The 18,404-nt window shown below is 44.3% G+C and overlaps 1 protein-coding gene across 1 annotated transcript in view; it reads right to left on the minus strand.

Annotated features, from left to right (window-relative positions):
* Positions 1-18,404, minus strand: part of KREMEN1 (kringle containing transmembrane protein 1) — a 403,359-nt gene that overhangs the window by 66,907 nt on the left and 318,048 nt on the right. The window contains exon 5 of the mRNA XM_069619171.1: positions 17,799-17,952. Within this exon, the coding sequence (XP_069475272.1) occupies positions 17,799-17,952 (154 nt within the window). The remainder of the gene's footprint in view (positions 1-17,798; positions 17,953-18,404) is intronic.

The raw sequence follows: 18,404 nt of genomic DNA on the forward strand, positions 1-18,404 counted from the left end.
CCCTTTATCTGTAGTGCTTCCTGTTTGCATCATGTCTGTTCACAATGGAATCCTCAATATTCAAGGAATACAGTAAACATAGTGCATGGAAATTTGAGGACTATCCCACATGGCAGCTTAATACCCATCATCATAATACAGAGCCCCCTTATGACCACACTCTAATGCTATGTGTGCTTGCCTGGGCTTTATCGATCAAACACATGTTCACCTGAGCTACGCGTACCTTCAATTGTAGTAGTAGCAACATGCTGTTCAGAAGTTCGGACCATTACACATTGCAGGCCATTAGCAAAGAACACACTCCACTGACACACATATACAACTATATATCTAGACAATGGTCAACTTGCAGCACTGGACGGCTCCGTAAGTCACTGGCAGATGTATCAAAGAGCTACGAGGCTAACCCAATGACAGATTTCTGCTACAGGGATGCCAACATTTAGGCAATAAACCCAGAGCGGGGGAGTATTACCCCATCATGTAATGCTCCTGGGGCCCATAATTACAGGCCCAAGTGTAGTGAGGGCCTTAACGATGGCCCCTGGGGCATTACCAGACATGCACTACAAACAGTCCCTTCTCCCTTTCCATGGCGGCCATTACAACAAATGAAAAAAAAAGGTCAACAATAAAATGGCCGCCATGGAATAGCGAGATTGGATGTTTAGTCCCATCTCCCTTTCCATGGCGCCTGAAGAAAGATGCCTCTGCATCTCGGGGGCCGACATGAGGAACACGCAGCAACGTCACTGGGGTTACCTTCAGATAAGGCTTGTAAATGAACCAATCAGTGCGTTTACTTCAGTTTCATTACTAATATAGCATAACATCAAAGAAAAATATAAGATGTACATTTCATTTCAATTGCGTTTTAAATTGGTTATAAAGGTTGGATATCACTGTCTAGGGTGTTTGAGGGTTTCACAATTGAGAATCCATGTTTTGTTCCACCCAACTCCTCACATCCAAGTAAGCACTCTCATTTTGACTGGGGTGGACTTGGAAAAAAGAACATGCAGAAAAAGGGTGGGAGTCCTTTTTTTCCCGCATCCGCTCCATTCTGCAATGATTTCCTGCATGGTGCAGGAACTCTGTGGGAAAACACTGACCTGGAGTTTCGCTACTTGGTTTTCTGCACCATGCAGGAATCTAGGCAGCCTCTACGTGGATCGGTGATGCACAGGGAGAGGCTTGATTGCGATGTAGTGCATTCTTCTTTGCGACTGCTTAAAAGAAGGCGCAGTCCACCAGAAACCATTGCACAAGGATGGCAATGCCTTGTTTCCATGATGGCTGCGATTACTGATCCCTGCTGTGCACGCCTGCACTCATGGTTGTGATCCGCAGGGAGTATTCACTTGATTTGGTATCAGGAACAGGAACCTAGGCTCTACCCTGTTTCCTGTGCATGTGACCACGCCAATGGAAATAATCTGGTTATCCTTCGGGGTGGGCCCAGAATCCTGATGTGGGATCTTTGTGCTGGATTATCTGAGTTAAGCATGAGGTACATGGGATAATTCATAATGCTCATATGACAGTAGAATATCGCCATCTCCGGAGCCCGACTGTTCACCCTGCTGCTCAAACTCATCTGGCTCCCTAGGCAAGATATGTGAGCACGTTCTCTGACGCAGCGCAATACACTGCCCAGTTCATTCAGGAGAGTCTCTCCATGACACCTACTTTCACTCATATTTTACCCTTCAGATATTTTGTGGTTCAAGTATCATGGTAGGTGATCGAGTACGTGACCCGGATACAGACGTGAGAAAGACCTTCTAGCAGACAAAGAAGTGCCTGCTGCCGAGGACCATAATAAACGTGTGCAACGTGACACTTACTTTGTTAACCACCCAGTTCAACGTGGCACTTATTTTGTTAACAACCCCGCAAAGCCGATTGTAATTTTTTAACATTCCTGCACTGGAATCGGCTTACAGATTGAGGCGACCAAGGATCTGTCTGGATGCAGGGGAACAGGCGAGAGTGAGCGGTTAGCCGCTTCTGATGTAAGATCTATCTGTATCTACTAAGAAGATATATTTGCCCACCCGTCCCAGCACAGTCCATGTGTTAATCGTCGACGGTAAAAGAAATTCACCGTGAAGGAAACAAAACCTGACTTTTTTGGGAGTTTTTATTCCAAGACCAATGAATGTTTTTTGTTTTTTTTGCTCTACCCCTGATGAATTTCTCACATTTGTATTATCTTTATCTGAGAATGAAACATGTAGGGTTTGTGAGTATGTTGTATCATTGCCAACATTCAAATGTTACTAAGTTATATTTAACTATTTAGAACCACCGATTAAATTTCAGGTGGATTCATCTAATTAGGCATTTGGTATAGAGAGGCAGTACCCGGTAAAGTAGGGGCTACCCCTTAGGTTAGTATTAAAAACAAATAAAAATTTTCTTTATGAAATTTGGTCTTCACACTCTGTTCTTACAACTCGTTATTAAAGCCAGTTGTTTGTATCAGAGTTTTTTTAGTTTCCCGATTTTTTCGGGTTTACTGCGCACTGTATTATGTGTATTAATGTTTATGTGATTCTAAATAGCGTTTTAAGTGCTTTAGTGATAGCCACTGTATTTTTTAACTTTTTTGATGAAATTATGTGATTTTGTATGCTAATTTAATAAAATATTATACTGATTTGTATTACTTTTTGGTCTTTAAGGTTTAATGTTTACAGTTGTCTTCTTTTGGTGAGTTTCAATGCTTATAGGAGGGCCCACATGGTTGCTGCAAGATCGTTTATGTTTTGAAACGTCCGTAGGTCTAGCTAAGGGGGACGGATCTTGCAGCTTTATTTAGTTGCCCTTTTATCTTTCCTTTGTTTAATGTCAAGTATCATGGTAACCACGTTACGTTACGTGCTTCCATCACGTGATTTCGGGTTCTTGTTCTTGATTTTGTTTCCACACCTGATTGCGCCATGTTGTTTTGGTAGCATAGGTTGTATTAGATCATTACATTACTGAAAGCAGCCTCTGTGATTTTTACATATGGGCTGTTGAGACATATTGTACTGTTTGTTTGCTAATATTGACACGTGGTTTATGTCTTTGAACTGAATTGATGCCAACAATTCCGATGTAGCAGTTAAAGCAGATATTTTTATTATAGTTGAAGGTGTTTTCTTACACATATAATTCATTTGAGTGGTTTGTTAAACTTTGGAGAGTGTGTTATTTTTCATTAGTGTTCTTGGTTTTTAACCTTAATTTTTTTGGTTTCTGTTTTTCATAGTAGATTGTGGCTGTTGGACCATCCGACACACAATGTTGACTTCTTTGCATCTTTTCTATAAAGTTTTGTATTTAATGGGTCGGTAAACACAATTACTGATAAGTCAAGCACTTGAAGTGGACATGTACAATCCTGATCCCAATGAGATTCAGATTGTGTGTTCTTTCAATGAGTGTTAGATGTTCAGTAGGTTTTATTCCCCTGAAGAATGTCTTGCAGTGGTCGCCTTTTGGACTGAAACATGTAGGGTGGCATCATCATTTGTTTGTGGTTGCATGAAAATTCCACCATTCAGTGTATTTCCACATTTTGTTTTTGTAGTGTAATGTAGCCGTACTTACGACTTTACACATATCAAAACAAAGCAACAGTGTAATATTCACTATAAAATCAGAGTACATACAATATATAAAAATATATACAAACTGAAGAGACAATACATTAACATCACGATTTCCTTTCACCAAGAAAACTCAAGGTTCTCAAAACTTCCACAACCCGGATTGCAATTAACCTTTTCCAAAAAGAGTTAGTGCATAACCAGGCTGGCGGCTTATCCACAAAAATACCCAAGATTGCACACCTTAATTCACAGGTATTCCCACATTCCGTCAATATATGTTTCAGTGATTGAACTACCTGAACATTACATATAGTACAGTTCCCATCACTAGAATTTGACTTGGCTCTGATAGCTATAATTTCACCTGTCTTGATTATATTTAGATGTACACAAGCAAAAGGTCCCACAATTTCTTGCAAATTATTCGTTTGTTTACTTAAAGGAGACATATTGTGCTAAGGATAGCAACGGGTGTATGGCCGGCCATAGGGAAGAAAAACACACTTGTCATCCCGAACCTTCTGCCCTCCAGGGAGGCATATCATACGAATTCCAGGGGGGCCAGAGGATCAGGATGGGAGAAGACCTGACTAAAAGAGAAGGAAACCACAAGACGGCGAGTGGGGCAAGTGAGGGCTAAATGGATTAGTAAACATGTACAGGTGGCGGGGGACCACTATGGGAATAAGTGGAATTGGAGGGGCAGTTTATAAAAAGTGGCTCTTGGGCAGAAAGGAAAGAAAACGGAGTGGTGCGGCACGGCTCCTACCATCTAAAAAGCTACCAAAAGGGTAATTTTCTGATGAAAATTGACTGTGCATTAATATATGTTAATTTAAAGGAATATATGTTTAACCGGGTGGGAAAGAACATGACTTATTTGTTAAAAAGTGCTTTCAACAAATTTGCTTTCTTTCATGATTTTGTTGAAAACATGAATTCCAGCATCCTGCCTGCTTTAGAGCGATATATATCTGGCTAAGTTGCAAGCAGGGCTGTTACTAGGTCTGGAAAAGATCCGGGCTACGCTAATGTCGGAACTGTCGGGACTCGAGGATAGCTAGCCTTTTGGTTGCATCCCCTGAGCTTCTATCCTGGGCTACAACCAAACCAAAAGACCTGGGGCTATAGCCCCCTCAGCCCCCCCCCACCCCCAGAAACGCTTCTGCTTGCAAGCATTGACTGATTGCCTTGAATCCTGTTACGTTAAAGGGTTATAGACTGGGCGCTGGACACCATATATCACCAAGCCACTATGGGTTCCAAAGTGATTTGCGTACTGTAGACCAAGCCCTTACCCTGTAGTTTATTCTAGAAACGTAACTGCTACTAAACCGTCAGGAATATTAACGTGTATGGACATCACATGGCTTTTAAGGTGGTAAATAGGCAGCATGTGGGATCCGCCTTAACATCCTCTGGGATAGACAGGGGCCTCGTGGGTTGCATCATTCCCATACACAAAGGAAATTCAGAAGCGATCAGCAATGGTAAGGAAGATAGCAAAATAGATTTGTTGCAAATAATCAGGGGGTTGAGTCACTGTTGTGTTGTTCTCGCACCCCTGTTACGCAGTATCTTGATAAATGGGGCAGGCGAAACAAGGAGTTAACACCAGGAGCCCCTTGAGGGAGTCATTTGAAGCTCCCCTTCCTGTTACTTGCAGACAATGCAGTATGGATGGTAAAACAGGGTGGTCCATCCCAATGTTGGTTTCTGCCTCCGAAGGGTTCTACAATGGCAGGATATCAAAACCCAAGTGTGCAGGGCGTAAATACTTATCACAAGTAGATTCCCCGTGCCCAGAATCTACCTGAAAGCGACCGAGTAAACATCTGCTATTGTCTAGGAATTTAATTTTCATCACGGATATTATTGAGTTCTCACATTAAGAAAGTTAGACAACCTATGGGACAAACAAATGCCTCCTAATATTTATTTAGCAGGCTAACTTCTTTGCATTCGCAAGTCATTAATGACATAGAGATGTGGGGTTCCGCAGTAGGCCTGAATCTATTTGTAAATTCAGACATATTCATCAGAAAGGTATCGGGTGTAATAATCTGAACCCTTAAAGAAATCATCCTTTTGGAAGTTGAGGTAACAAGGATCTTGCTGCAACAGAAACTCAATGCATAGTGGCTAGATACCATGGGAACCTGATGGGTGTAAGTCTGTTAGGCTGGAGAGGCTGTGGAGATATAGGCAGTTACTGGCATATCTGCTGGGAATGTTTGTTAGTCCAAGTGTTCTGGAAAGAGGTCTTGGCATCGGTAGAGGCGAAAGATGGCACAGAAAGTCCTCCACCCTCGCTACTGATATTATTTGGCATGGAGGATTCAGGGGGCTGTAATAACGGACTGTCTCATATGGCAAGAAATCTACTATTATCGGCGAGGGTGTGCATAATGATTCATTGGAACCAGTGGGTGAAGTGTACGAAAATAAGTAGTGGAACTGTGTTCCCTGCTGGCCTGACCCCGCTCCCCAGAAAACCCGTCACCATGTCCCCTCCCACGTACAATACAAACCCTCAAACACATGCACCTGCTGTTTAAGGGAATGTTCCGTGTAGTGCACTGAAGTGCAAGTTTCAACTCCTTCCTGCATGCTCCCGTCCATTTCGACCACATATTTGAAGAGGCAACATCCCTCTGACCCAGATAGAATGGATCAATAAGGCTTACGAAATGTAAGAGATGTAGAGTATGACAGCGATATTGTCCGAAACTCATAATCATGTAGATTTAGAATGGCTCCCATGTATTTTGTCACCATCTCATTCAAATTCACAGATTATTTTTGTCATAGTGAAAACACGTACTCCGGAAAGAGGAGTGGGAAGGGGGAGGGAAAAAGGGGGAAAGGGGGAAAAGTGGAGCTTACTAAAAAATATTGAGTGATATACATTGCAAGGTGGTGGATGTGATTGAGCAGAAGGTTTTTGTTGTGCCTTTTTATTGTATTATATGGTCACTATTATGCCAAATTGTATGTTGATATTGTTGGTCCTGGAAAAATTTAATAAAGAATACATTTTTTTTTAAAAGTGTTATTTTCCATCTTGAAGCATTAGGATGCGTGCAAGATTAACGAGGCATGTTGGCTCCTTGACACTGGTACATTAAGAGGCTTTTATGTGTAAGGATAAAAGGTACGATTCATAAATAATTGCGATTTTTGATAATTCCCAACTAAAAAAGTGAAAATGCAACTCTCAATTCTTTTCAAATTATTTTTTCACTAAAATAAATAATTGTAGCATCTCAACTTGGTCTGGATTTGGAATCCGGGGAAATCAATATTTGATCCAGGATTCAGTCTATTCTTTCATTTCATGGGTTTGTGTGCATGACTGTATTTGTGGCGTGTGTTAGTGAACACTAGGTGACTTCTTGCATGGGTGAATGTCTGAGTGTTTGTTGCAGCGTTCCTTTTTTTTGGCACGCTCAAGTGTAGTTGACAAGCTTTCCTCCCTGGGTATTGTATCCTTTGTTTGAGGCGAAATATTTAAGGCACGAGAGAGAGGGCAGCGGTGAAACACGCTGGTCTGATGCAGTCAGAGTCTGTTTATATCAGTGGATTGATGCATTCAGAGGTCACTGAATGTTGCCCAAATATGACGTTCAGGCGGACATGGTCACTCGGGGCACTCTGAGCACTCGGATTCTTTGGCGGTTACAATAGGCACTGTTTTGGGAAAGGATTACGAAAGGAATGAACAAGATGCTCTATGATTCAGACATTGGGGCACAGCTTGGCAGCTTCACATAACAGCAAGAACAGTTCAGCCCATGGTCAAATGGTGAATAGGGGGACGGGCACTGGCCTTCCACTGGAGCCGCCCTAGTATGTGAAGGGTCTGGAGCAGTGTCTATTGATGAGTACATCTCTGTGTTTCTCCAGTTAGCAGTTGATCGCTTTTATCTGAAATTAAACACCAGCAACCATGCCCATTATTTTACAGTACATTATTTCGCCTCTTCTTCTGCATACTCGCTTTATTATTGCACTCTTACATCCTCCCTCTCTTCCTACATTCTCGACTTTTCTGAGCCCCCACCTTCTTGTTTTTCTGATTGTATACCATCCTCTGGATTTGCTCTTTTCCTCCTGCAAGGGTTTGATTTGCCTCCTCTCTCTACACCTCTGAATGCTTTTTTCTTTCTCATAGGTGATTTTATCTCAATCCTATAAGTCCTCTTGCAGCCTGCTCTTTTCTTTTCATCAATAACACTTTTCACCTGATGCAATTAAACGCCCCTGTTTTGCATATTTCTTGCTCCTCACTTGACCTAATGTTCACCAGTTTCGATTCTGATCCTCTCCAACCCCCTTCCTTCAGCTGAACATGTTCTGCTCCCGTTTTTTCAATAATGTACCCCCCCCACTCTCAGTAGCTCCTTCATGTGACGCACCCTCAGTATCTTTGATATCTTGACTTTCATTTTGCATATTCCCTATTTCCTCTATTTATCTTTCAAATTCTCTACCCTTCACCAGGACTCCCTTTCTCTTCTATTGTCCGTTGCTATCTCTTACTCCATGGACTTGCTAAATCCCTTTCCGACCTTTGTCCTTTCTTGCAAACCTCTTCACCCTTTGTCAATCCCTTCTTTGAAAGTTAATCATTGTTCTCTCTGTAAAGCTGAACAACAATGGAAACACTGACTCCACATTAGAGCTGGTCTCATTTTCCGCTCTCTATTCTTCTTATAATCTAGACACATTGGGCCTCATTACGACCCAGGCAGAAAACCATGGTGCTAATAGCACCATGGTCCATGCCGGTAACTTACCGACTCCCCCATGAAGAAAGGGGGAATTACCACCCCATTACAAGTTTGGCAGGGCGGTAATTCCCCCTTCCTCTATGGCCCTTCCCCATTCCCATTTTTGCCCCATAGGGCTCAATGGGAATGGGGAAGGCGCTAAGTACGGTACCGCAAATTGCGGTACCGTACTTAGCACAAAGGTCCCTTTGCGGGTCCCTACTTTAACGGCTGGTGTAGACCAGCCGTTAAGGTCGGGTCCTGCAAAGGGACCTCGTAATCAGGCGCTAATGGGTTAACGGCGCTGCAGCCTTTTACAGCGCCGTTAACCCATTAGCGCCAGGGTCGTAATGAGGCCCATTTACTTCTAAGCACCTTTACTCTTCGACACTTATGTGTATTACGTCTTCTCAAACAGTGTTTTGTGTCATACGCTCCTAATCATTCACTTATTTCTACCCTCTCTGAACTTTGCCTCTTATTTTACTTCCAAGATTGAGAAACTGTATTTGTCCTTTTTCCCTCATCCCCTCTCCATCAACACCTAACTGTCTTATTCTCTCTTCTCCTTTGTCTGTTCCCCTTATCATGGAAACACAGCTCAGTCTTTCATTTGAAATGTGTTAACCCTAAGTCTGCCAATTTAGGCCCTCGCCCATCTCCATTAATCTATACAGTATGTTCTTCTTTACTTGTTTACCTTACCTTCACTTCAACTCTTCTTTCTGCTGAGGCACATCGCCTCAATCGGGTTAACATGATAGTGGGGTGTACATTCTCAATAAGCCTTTGTCACAGCGCTTTCCCCCTGGCACCTATGGAAGAGAATGACATTCCATCATTAGAGTTCCGCCACGTTTCCTGAAGAATGTGCAGTAGCGATCCAGTCTTTTCCAAGATGGCCACAGTCCGATTGGATATCCTTCACTTTCCAACAGAGCGCAGTGCATTGCAACCCCTTTAATTCTCTACGACAGGTAAGACGCTAGATGCTAGGCTCTTCCTCCTCGGTTCCTCTTGCTACAGACTTCTGTCCTCCTTTGTGTCCTCTTATTCTTTTCAACTGTTCTGTTACTTAACTCCTCCTCGGAGGACCCTGGCAGCTTCCTGGGTTTTCGGAATTTCAGCCTGCTGCCGTCTGACTCCGTTTTCATTGTTCTCCAATCTCACTCTGCTGCAGCTTTGGTATTTCAGGGTAGGCATCTTGCCTGCCCCTTCTTTGGATCTTTTGTGTTACGAGGCACTGTATAAACAACTCGTACTGGACTTGAGGTATCTACAGGAATCTATGCCACAACACTCCAGGTTTTTTTTGCCTTCATTGGCTTTTCCCCCCAACTCGGTTGTACTGGGGAAGCGGCACCTTTTCCACCTATATTACCAGTCAGGCATAATGGCTTCCCTTCGTGACAGACCATGAGCCTCATTACGATAGTGGCGGTACAGTGATAATGGCACCGGTAGTGATGCCAGTGCTGTTATCACTGTACCGCCACATTACGAGTTCTGTTTGCGGATGCTGCTCTGCACGCCTGGTCAGACCGGGCATGCAGAGCGGCACCCACAAACAGAACAGGATGGTAGCAATTGTACCGTTATGAATGGTACCGCTGACCTGAAGTGATGACCTTTTGCACGTTTGTCAAGGTGCTTCAGATCTATTGTCTTATAATACCTCCTTCAAATGCATTGCTGGTGAAGCCGGATGGCCAGAGGCAGCACAATGTACCATATTCAGATGAGGTTTGCGTGAGGACATCAAGGATGAACTAGCCCGCACTCATCATCCTGATACATTGGTCGACTTGTTCTCCCTGGTTCTCCAAATACACTATCGTTTAACTGAAAGAAGAACTCAAAAAAAGTAGAACAGAGGAATTTTTCTGGTTGCCCTAGGATCAACATGCTATGCTCCTCCATCTGGTGGAGCCCCTAGGGATGAACCCATGCAAATAGGATTGACACGAGGACCTCTAACCCCAGAGGAAAGGAATCAGAGAAGAGAGAACTCATGAGCTAAGACTATGCACCGATTATAGGGGTCTCAACAGAGTTACAGTCCGTGATAATTGTCCTATGCCTCTTATCAGAGACATTTTGGAGGCTGTACAAAGAGCCGTGGTCTTATCAAAACTAGACCTATGTGGTGTTTACCATCTTCTACATATAAAGGCCGGATAAAAATGGAAGACAGCCTTTCGGAAACCTTTTGGGCATTTCGAGTACCAGGTGATGCCGTTTGGCTTGGTCAATGCCCCAGCTATTTTTTAAACACTTTATAGACAGGCTCTTTTCTAATATGTTATTCGACTCAGTCATCATTTATCTCGATGAAATCTTTTTTGTCTTCCTTATGGCACGAACATCGAATCCAACTCAGGGAAGTTTTACTTCAGCTTCGGAAGAACCAACTCCTGGTCAAACCAGAGAAATTTCTATTTGAAGTCACCACAGTGCCCTATTTAGGGTATATCTTGTCTGATCAGGGTATTGAAATGGATCACCGTAAAGTGACGGTGATACTCAAATGGCCTACTCCTGCTTCTGTGAAGGACATACAGCGGCCCTTAGGTCTTGCTAATTTTTACCGCAAGTTCATCCCTGGCTTCAGTTGGCAGAGTCTGCCTTTCAGCACCTCATGTCTTTGTTCTGCTCCGCTCCTATCTTTCGCCAACCCGAACAGGCTCTCCCATTCATAATTGTATCCGACGCCTCTGCTGCTGCAGTAGGAGCTGTTCTTAAACAAGAGGTGGAAGGTCGGGAACATCCTATTGCTTATCTATCGAAGACCCTGTCCCAGAGTGAAGCTAACTACTCAGCGATCGAAAAGGAGCTGCTTGCCATGAAATTAGCTTGCAAAGAATGGCGTCACCTCTTACAAGGGGCATCCCATCCGTTTGAAATGTGTACTGATCATCAGAACTTGTGGATTTTGCAACAAATGGAATGCCTTAACCCCAGAAAAGCTTGGTGGGTCCATTACTTTGCCCAATTTGTTTTCTCAATCACCTACATACAAGTCAGCCAGAACATCTCAGCAGACACATTGGGCCTCATTACACGGTAGGCGGTGGACCAAGGTGCTATTAGCTTATAAGATGAAAGGGGAATTACCGCCCTATTCCAAGGTTGGCGGGGCGGTAATTCCCCCTTCCCCCATTGCCCTTCCCCATTCCCATTTTTGCTCCATAGGGCATAATGGGAATGGGGAAGGTGCTAATTACGGTACCGCAAATTGCGGTACTGTAATTAGCACCCTGGTCCCTTTGTGAGGTTGGTTTTTAACGCCTGCTTAAAAGCAGGCGTTAAAGTACCAACCCGCAAAGGGACCTCGTAGTAAGGCGGTAAGGGTTAACGGTCACCGGTACCATTACCGGTGACCTTTAACCCTTACCGCCTTCCGTGTAATGAGGCCCATTGTCTCGCTGTCAGAACAGGCAACACCCAAGGTCACCCACAGAAATATCTTTTCCAGAGAAATAAGTTTGTCTTTTTGGTGTCCTCTTTCTTATACGAGGTTAAGGAAGCCTGGGTCACGTTGCCTCCAGACTTGAACAAGAAGCTTAACCTTGAAAGGAAGGAGGGCTTGATGTTTCACAAGCATCGATTATTTGTACATGATGCTTTCTTAAAAGGCCTAGTCCTATTGAACCCAATGAATAATTTCCTGCACAATTAGTATGCGCTAAAAGCACTGCGCTAATAGCGCCAGAAAATGGGCATTAAGTTGGCGCATTTATGTCCATCTTAGAGCTGGGGGTAAATGCTGCCAGACTCGTGATTGGGCGAACCCTTAAATACAGTGGTAATAGCGTTACTGCCCCATTTCAGGGCTACCACCCAACTCATGATGAGCCCCACTCTATAAACAACTTGTACAGGACCTGAGGTACCTACAGGAATCTACACCACAACACTCCAGGCTTTTTTTGCCGTCATTGGTTTTTCCCCCCAACTCGGCTGAACCGGGGAAGGGGCCTCTTGTCCATCTGTATTATCAGTCAGGCATAGTGGCTTCCCTCCGTGACATACCATATCTTTATCAAGAAAGAAAGACCTCCAGAAAGAAGAAGGGAAAGAAGTTATTGAGGATTGGATCCCCCTCTTCTAGTAAAGAAGGATCTGATGAGGAGCAAAGAGACTATTGGACAGTTGTGACAGCCTTATCTTGACCAACATCGCCACAGAATTAACCCACCATTTTGCTTATCCATTTACACTCTTTGCACTTCTTGATTGTCCTGCCGCACTCAAGTTTTGCAGATTCTAACTCTCTTACCCACTAGTTTCTGCCCTTCTCATTCTACCGAGACTGCTCCTCTTCACGTGACACACTTTCTGACTTTTGCTTGCATTGCTACATTTTCTTCCCTTTTGCTACTTCTTGATTTGTCCTCTGCCTTTGATGATAGTCTATTCTATGCTCTCTTCTCCCTACCCTTGCTTTCTAGGCACTACTCTGTCTTTTCTCTCTTTCAATTTTTTAACCATTCCTACTCTGTCTCCTGGGTCAGAAACACCTCTTCTTCCCTCCCTCTGTCCTTCTCTGGCACTCAACACTCAGTACTTGGTCCTCCTCCATTCTCTCTTCACTCATCTCTTGCTTCTTTAGTGTCACATCGTTGGCTCTAAGTTATCACTTCTTTTGCTTTCCTTTCTTCCTCGATTGACCAATTGCAATCTTCTATTACTATCTCCTTCCTTCTACCAGAAACTGGATGCTCTCTCACTTTCCTCCCTTAAAGTCTTCTAGAGCCGACATCCTTTCCAATCCTGCACCTTGCACTCACACCACTCCCTCCTTCCCCTGCCTCTCTTGTTTTCTCTCCTTTTTTCTTACTTGGTTACCTTTCTTCTGCCGGCAATCTTGGTGTAACCTCTCTCTCTCCTCTCACATTTTCTTCAGACATTTTGGCTCAAGCCCTCACATGTCATCCACAGCTCTATAATATTTGCGAAATCACCTGTTTCGTAATTTCTATGACACCAAAACCTATACCATCCCTCTGATTTCTGTCGGGTCTTGACTATTGTTTGTCCCTCCTTCTTGATCTCCCTGTCTATGCTGGTTTTTTTTCACTCTCATCTATTTTCAGCTATGCTACCCGCCTTCTTTTCTGTCCTTCCACTGAGGCCTGTGCTTCTCCCTCTCTCCCCACTCTACTCTAACTCTCTTTCTCTGCTCACCTCGGATTCCTCTGTGTATTGATTGTCTAGAAATATATCCATGCACTGGCTCCTCTCCATCTTCCTATCCTTTGTCTCTTTTTGTCTCTCAGTTCTTTCTGGCTGTTCCTCGTCCTTCATGTACTCAGTCCCGCTTTTGCTCTTGTTTGCGGCGGGTTCTGAAAGTATGTAACCTCCTCCCCGGTCCGTTCGCTCTGCTTACAACAGTCATTCACTTCTCTTTTCTGCTTGCATCTTTTTTACACTTCTCTCATCACCGGTAATTGCTACCCTGTGATGTTGCTGTAAATTGTTCTCCATTTCCTTCTGTACCATTTTTAAAATGACGTTCAGCACTTTGGCTAAAGTGCTCAATAAACTCAAATAAATTGAAATGAAATTGTACTGTAAAACATGTCTCTTGTACTGCAGGATATTCCTGATATTTTATTACAGACTATGCTCATTATTGTACGATGGGAAATAGTACCTACTGGGATATAGTATATGGCAGATATTGCATTGCAGACTGCGCCTCAGTTTATGCAAGATATCGTACTATAGCAAGTTTCCCCCATTGCACTGCACAAGATACTTATTATTGTTATGTAGACTTTGGGCCCCACCACGAGTCAGGCTGTATCCCGACTGGGATACTGCCCAACTTTATTTGTGTTAGCGCCCACCTGTCCGGCGGTATTACAGCTGGATCACGGGTTTGGCACTACCTGTTACTCCCCATTCCCATTGGGTCACCCAGTGGGGAATTTTTCAGTGCAATTACCGTGCGGTAATACCGCTAGTAGTAATTGCGCCAAAAATTTGAATTATTCTGGCGTGTTTACCCCCAGCTGTGAGTTGGGGGTAAACATACCGGAATCGAGATTGGACGGAGCAGTAAATGCAACGGTAACACCGTTACCACCACATTTAAGGGCTACCGCCCAACCCGTGTAGAGGCCCTTTGTGCATCCCTTGTTGTAATGCAATATATTCCTGTTACTCGATCACATAATGTGCTAATTACTGTACTACGTAGCATGACACCAATTGGAGTACAGAATATTCCATCTATTGTACTGTGGAAAATGTATGACATTGTACTACAAAATATGCAACTTACGCTACCGCATAATATGTCCTCTATTGCACTTCTGTATATACACGTTATTGTATTGCAGCCTATGCTCCTTCATATTGCACAGCAGAATTTGTCCTAGGGTAGATCAAGTGCAATGTACTCATCTCAACGAGCATGATGTGTGCAATGGTCCTCACTGAAAATGCCTTCTTTTTCGAAAATAAAGAGACGACTCAGAGCAGTCTTTCTAAATCGCACTGTCATGCCCCTGCTGCACAAGAGTGCGCGCAGGTGCTCACAGGCATGGCCTGGCCGGGTAGGGGAAGACGGAAGTCGCGGGTATGAGAGGTAAGTGTTTGTGAGTCTGTGTGTCTGTGACTATATGTTGAGGGGGAAGGGGCGGGGGAGAAGGTAAGTGTAAGTGTGTTTGTGTGGGTCGAGGAGGAGTGTTTGTTTCCTGGAAGGGAGGGGCAGGTGGGCGGGTAAGTGTGTGTGTTTCTGTTTGTGTGTCTGTGAGGGGTGGGTGGTTTGTGTATGAATGTTTATGTCGGTGAAGAGGCGGGGGAGCAAAGATGGGTGTTTTGAAAGGTGAGGGATCGTTTTACATGGGGCCCAGGGCGGTTGACCCCCCTGCCCCTGATAAGTGATATTTTCGAATACTGAAGGCCGCACACAATTGTCAAAAACAAATCTGTCTTTTTTGTGCCCGGCCTTCAATATTCGAAAATATCACATAGAACCTGTGCAACATGGGTTCAATACCCCAGTTGAGCTGACTCAGCCATCTCCCCCTTCCTCCACAAGGTCAATAAAATAGAGTACCACAAGTGGTTGATAGAAGTGACACTGATTATTACACTGCTTAGAACCTGGAAGACTCCAGTATGAGGTGCTAGGTAATTCCCCGTGTTAATATGAATGCACTGCAGAACGTTCCCCTCATTGTATTGTAGACTTTGTCATTAATGCATCAGCTAAAAAGTCCATTACTGCAGCCTATGTCCCCCTTTCTGTTGCAAAATGTGCTGATATTGAACAACAGAATGTGTCCATCACTATACCGCAGCACATGGCCCTCATTACCCAAGGAGCTTTACATTGCAAATGTGGCTTTTCACTGACTCAACCTCACTTACTTTACCTGGCAAGTCCAACCCATCCATAGCCAGAAGCAAATACCTTGTGTTAACGGAATTCGTGTCTCATTTAGGGGATTTGAAATAATCCTATTGCTCTGCCAGCACAGTTGTCTGAAAGTTAATGGGGTACATTGTCGCAACTCGGCAGATCCTTACCTGGATTCTTGTCACAATAGGGCGATTTAAACTATTAGTCAGCCGTCAAAAAGTATCTGCCTGAAGATAATGGGTTAACTGCAGATATCGAGCAACTTCGGGTGTAATGAAACCACAACTTCAGGACCTCTTGATTTCTTAGCAATGCAGAAGTAGCTCACCACCCAGCACTGAATTAACATACTTAGCTGCTGTATTTTTTTTTTAAGTATATGGTTGCATAGAAAATGCAAAGACTAGTAGTAAGGTGTTGCTGTTGTTTTATTGGTAAACAAAAGAAAGCGACCAATAGTATAACAGGCTATACAGTTTGAAGGGATCATTTGTAGAAACATCTAACAGATACAAGCTGGAATGTTTTAAAGGTCAGAGTGGGGGCACCATGCATGCCTGAAGAAATGTCAGTTACCCCAGCAGATGCCCAAGAGAGTCTTCTGCCATGCAGCTGCAGCCCTGTCTGGCAAGTGCAATGACCCGTTTCTGTATGTTTCTGTGGCACTGGGGTTTCCCCCACCACGTGCAATAGCCCCCAGCTTGCTTTCCAGCAGTGCTAGCTGCTGCATGGTTCATTTATAAATAAGATGAGTGCGAAGGGTTGTTTGGCTTTCTGTCTGATGTGGAAAGCACAGCCCCCACTAGTTAAGAGTTCAAGTCGAGGCCCCTCGGTTCCACTGCTGAGCCTTATCCCATACTGACTCCTTGTAACCATACGTAATGCCATTTCCCCACAAGGAAGGGTGTGCCATGCTCAGTGCCAGGCAGTGACGTGTTGCCACAGGACAGGGTGTCACATGCCCACTGACAGTCGACATGGGGCAGGATGCAATATACCAACTGGCACACAAAGTGACATCTCCCCCAAAAGATTAGGTGTAACATATTCTTTGTCACAGAGAGCATACTTTCTCTTGCAAGATAGGTTAAATAGCTTAATTGCTCCAAGGCGACATCTCCCAGTAAGACAGCATATGACAATATGGAATATCAGCTTCACTCACTGATAGTCCAAATTGGCAGTATGCAATGTAGAAAGTGGAACTCCAAGTGACATTTCCCTCAAAGAACAGGGTGTAAAATAGTCATTGTCACAGAGAGTATAATTTCTCTAGCATGGCAGGCTAATGCTACAAGGTGATATCTCCCAGTACTACAGGATCTGGCATACTGGATACTATAAAGAGTAGCAGCAGGTCAACACCCCAAAGAGCCACATATACTTTGCCACAAAGAAACATGTCTCTCAAAGGACAGGGTGTCACATTCTCACTGCTTCACCCACTGAAAGTCCAAATGGGCGGTGTGCAACACAGAACATTACGAGATTGGTGGTAGTCATGGCGCTTTTTGCGCCATGACTGCCACCAATAATATGTCCGGCACTGGTCTCGTTCAATGGGGATTTACCGGTGTAGTCCGACCTTTGCGGGACCGGAAAGTTCCCATTGGAAAAGTCATTCCCCATTTGAGCTCCCATAGGGTTCAATGGGAATGGGGAAGGCACTAATAACGGTACCGTTATTGGCTCTGAATTCCCTTAATGGGTCCCGTCCATAACGCCTGGTCAGACCAGGCGTTAAAGGAGGGACCCGCTAAGGAAACTCGTAGTAGGCCGATAAAGGATTACTGGCACCGGTCTCCTTACCGGTGCCCGGTATCCCTTACCGCCCTACTCATAATGTGGCCCAAATTGACATCTCTAGCAAAAGATTGGGTATAAAATATTGTCACAGAGATACCGTTTCCTTAGCAAGATAGGCTAAATATTTTTAATGCTTTAGGGTGATATCGCCAATTAAGAGTGCCACCTGGCCAACACTACATAGTGCTGCATATAAACAGAGCGACATGTCCCTCAGAGGGTAAGGTGTGACATACTTACTGTCAAACAGAATAACACGGCCATCCCCACCACAAGGCTGTGTGTGGTCCCCAAAGCAGACGCTATTGCACTCTGTGCTGACTGCTTCGCCGTATTTCCAGTACTCAGGGTCGTTCCCGCAGAAGCAGGCATACCCTGACTCCATCCCTGCCATCTGCAATGAAAGAACAGGGCATGAGGTGGGACGGTGCCAACACTTCCTGCAAACATCTCATATCGCACGTGATGTGACCCAACACAACGTCAGTACCATGAAACTAAAACAAGGTTATATCAGATAGGCAGGGCCGACCTTAGGGCAGGGCAACCCGGGCGACCGCCCCGGGGCTCCCTGCTATCAGTCCCACACCACGCCAGCTCCGAGGAGTCTTTCAAGGGCTCCTCCCGAGCTGGCAACACATGCGCCCTATTGAACTGAAATGCGCCCTGCTCTCGACGAGAGCGGGGTATATTTTATCACAATAGGGCACGGCTGTCAAACCAGCATGGGGCCTTTGAAAGGCAGCCCCATGCTGGTTTGACAGCCACAGCTCCATTGAAGCATTTAACTCTCCGCTCCAGCACAGAGAGGGGAGTTAATCGCTTAATTAAATACAGCACCACTGC

This window comes from Ambystoma mexicanum, chromosome 10 (genome assembly GCF_040938575.1).
Source record: "Ambystoma mexicanum isolate Mex_15411 chromosome 10, UKY_AmexF1_1, whole genome shotgun sequence".
NCBI classification, from domain to species: domain Eukaryota; kingdom Metazoa; phylum Chordata; class Amphibia; order Caudata; family Ambystomatidae; genus Ambystoma; species Ambystoma mexicanum.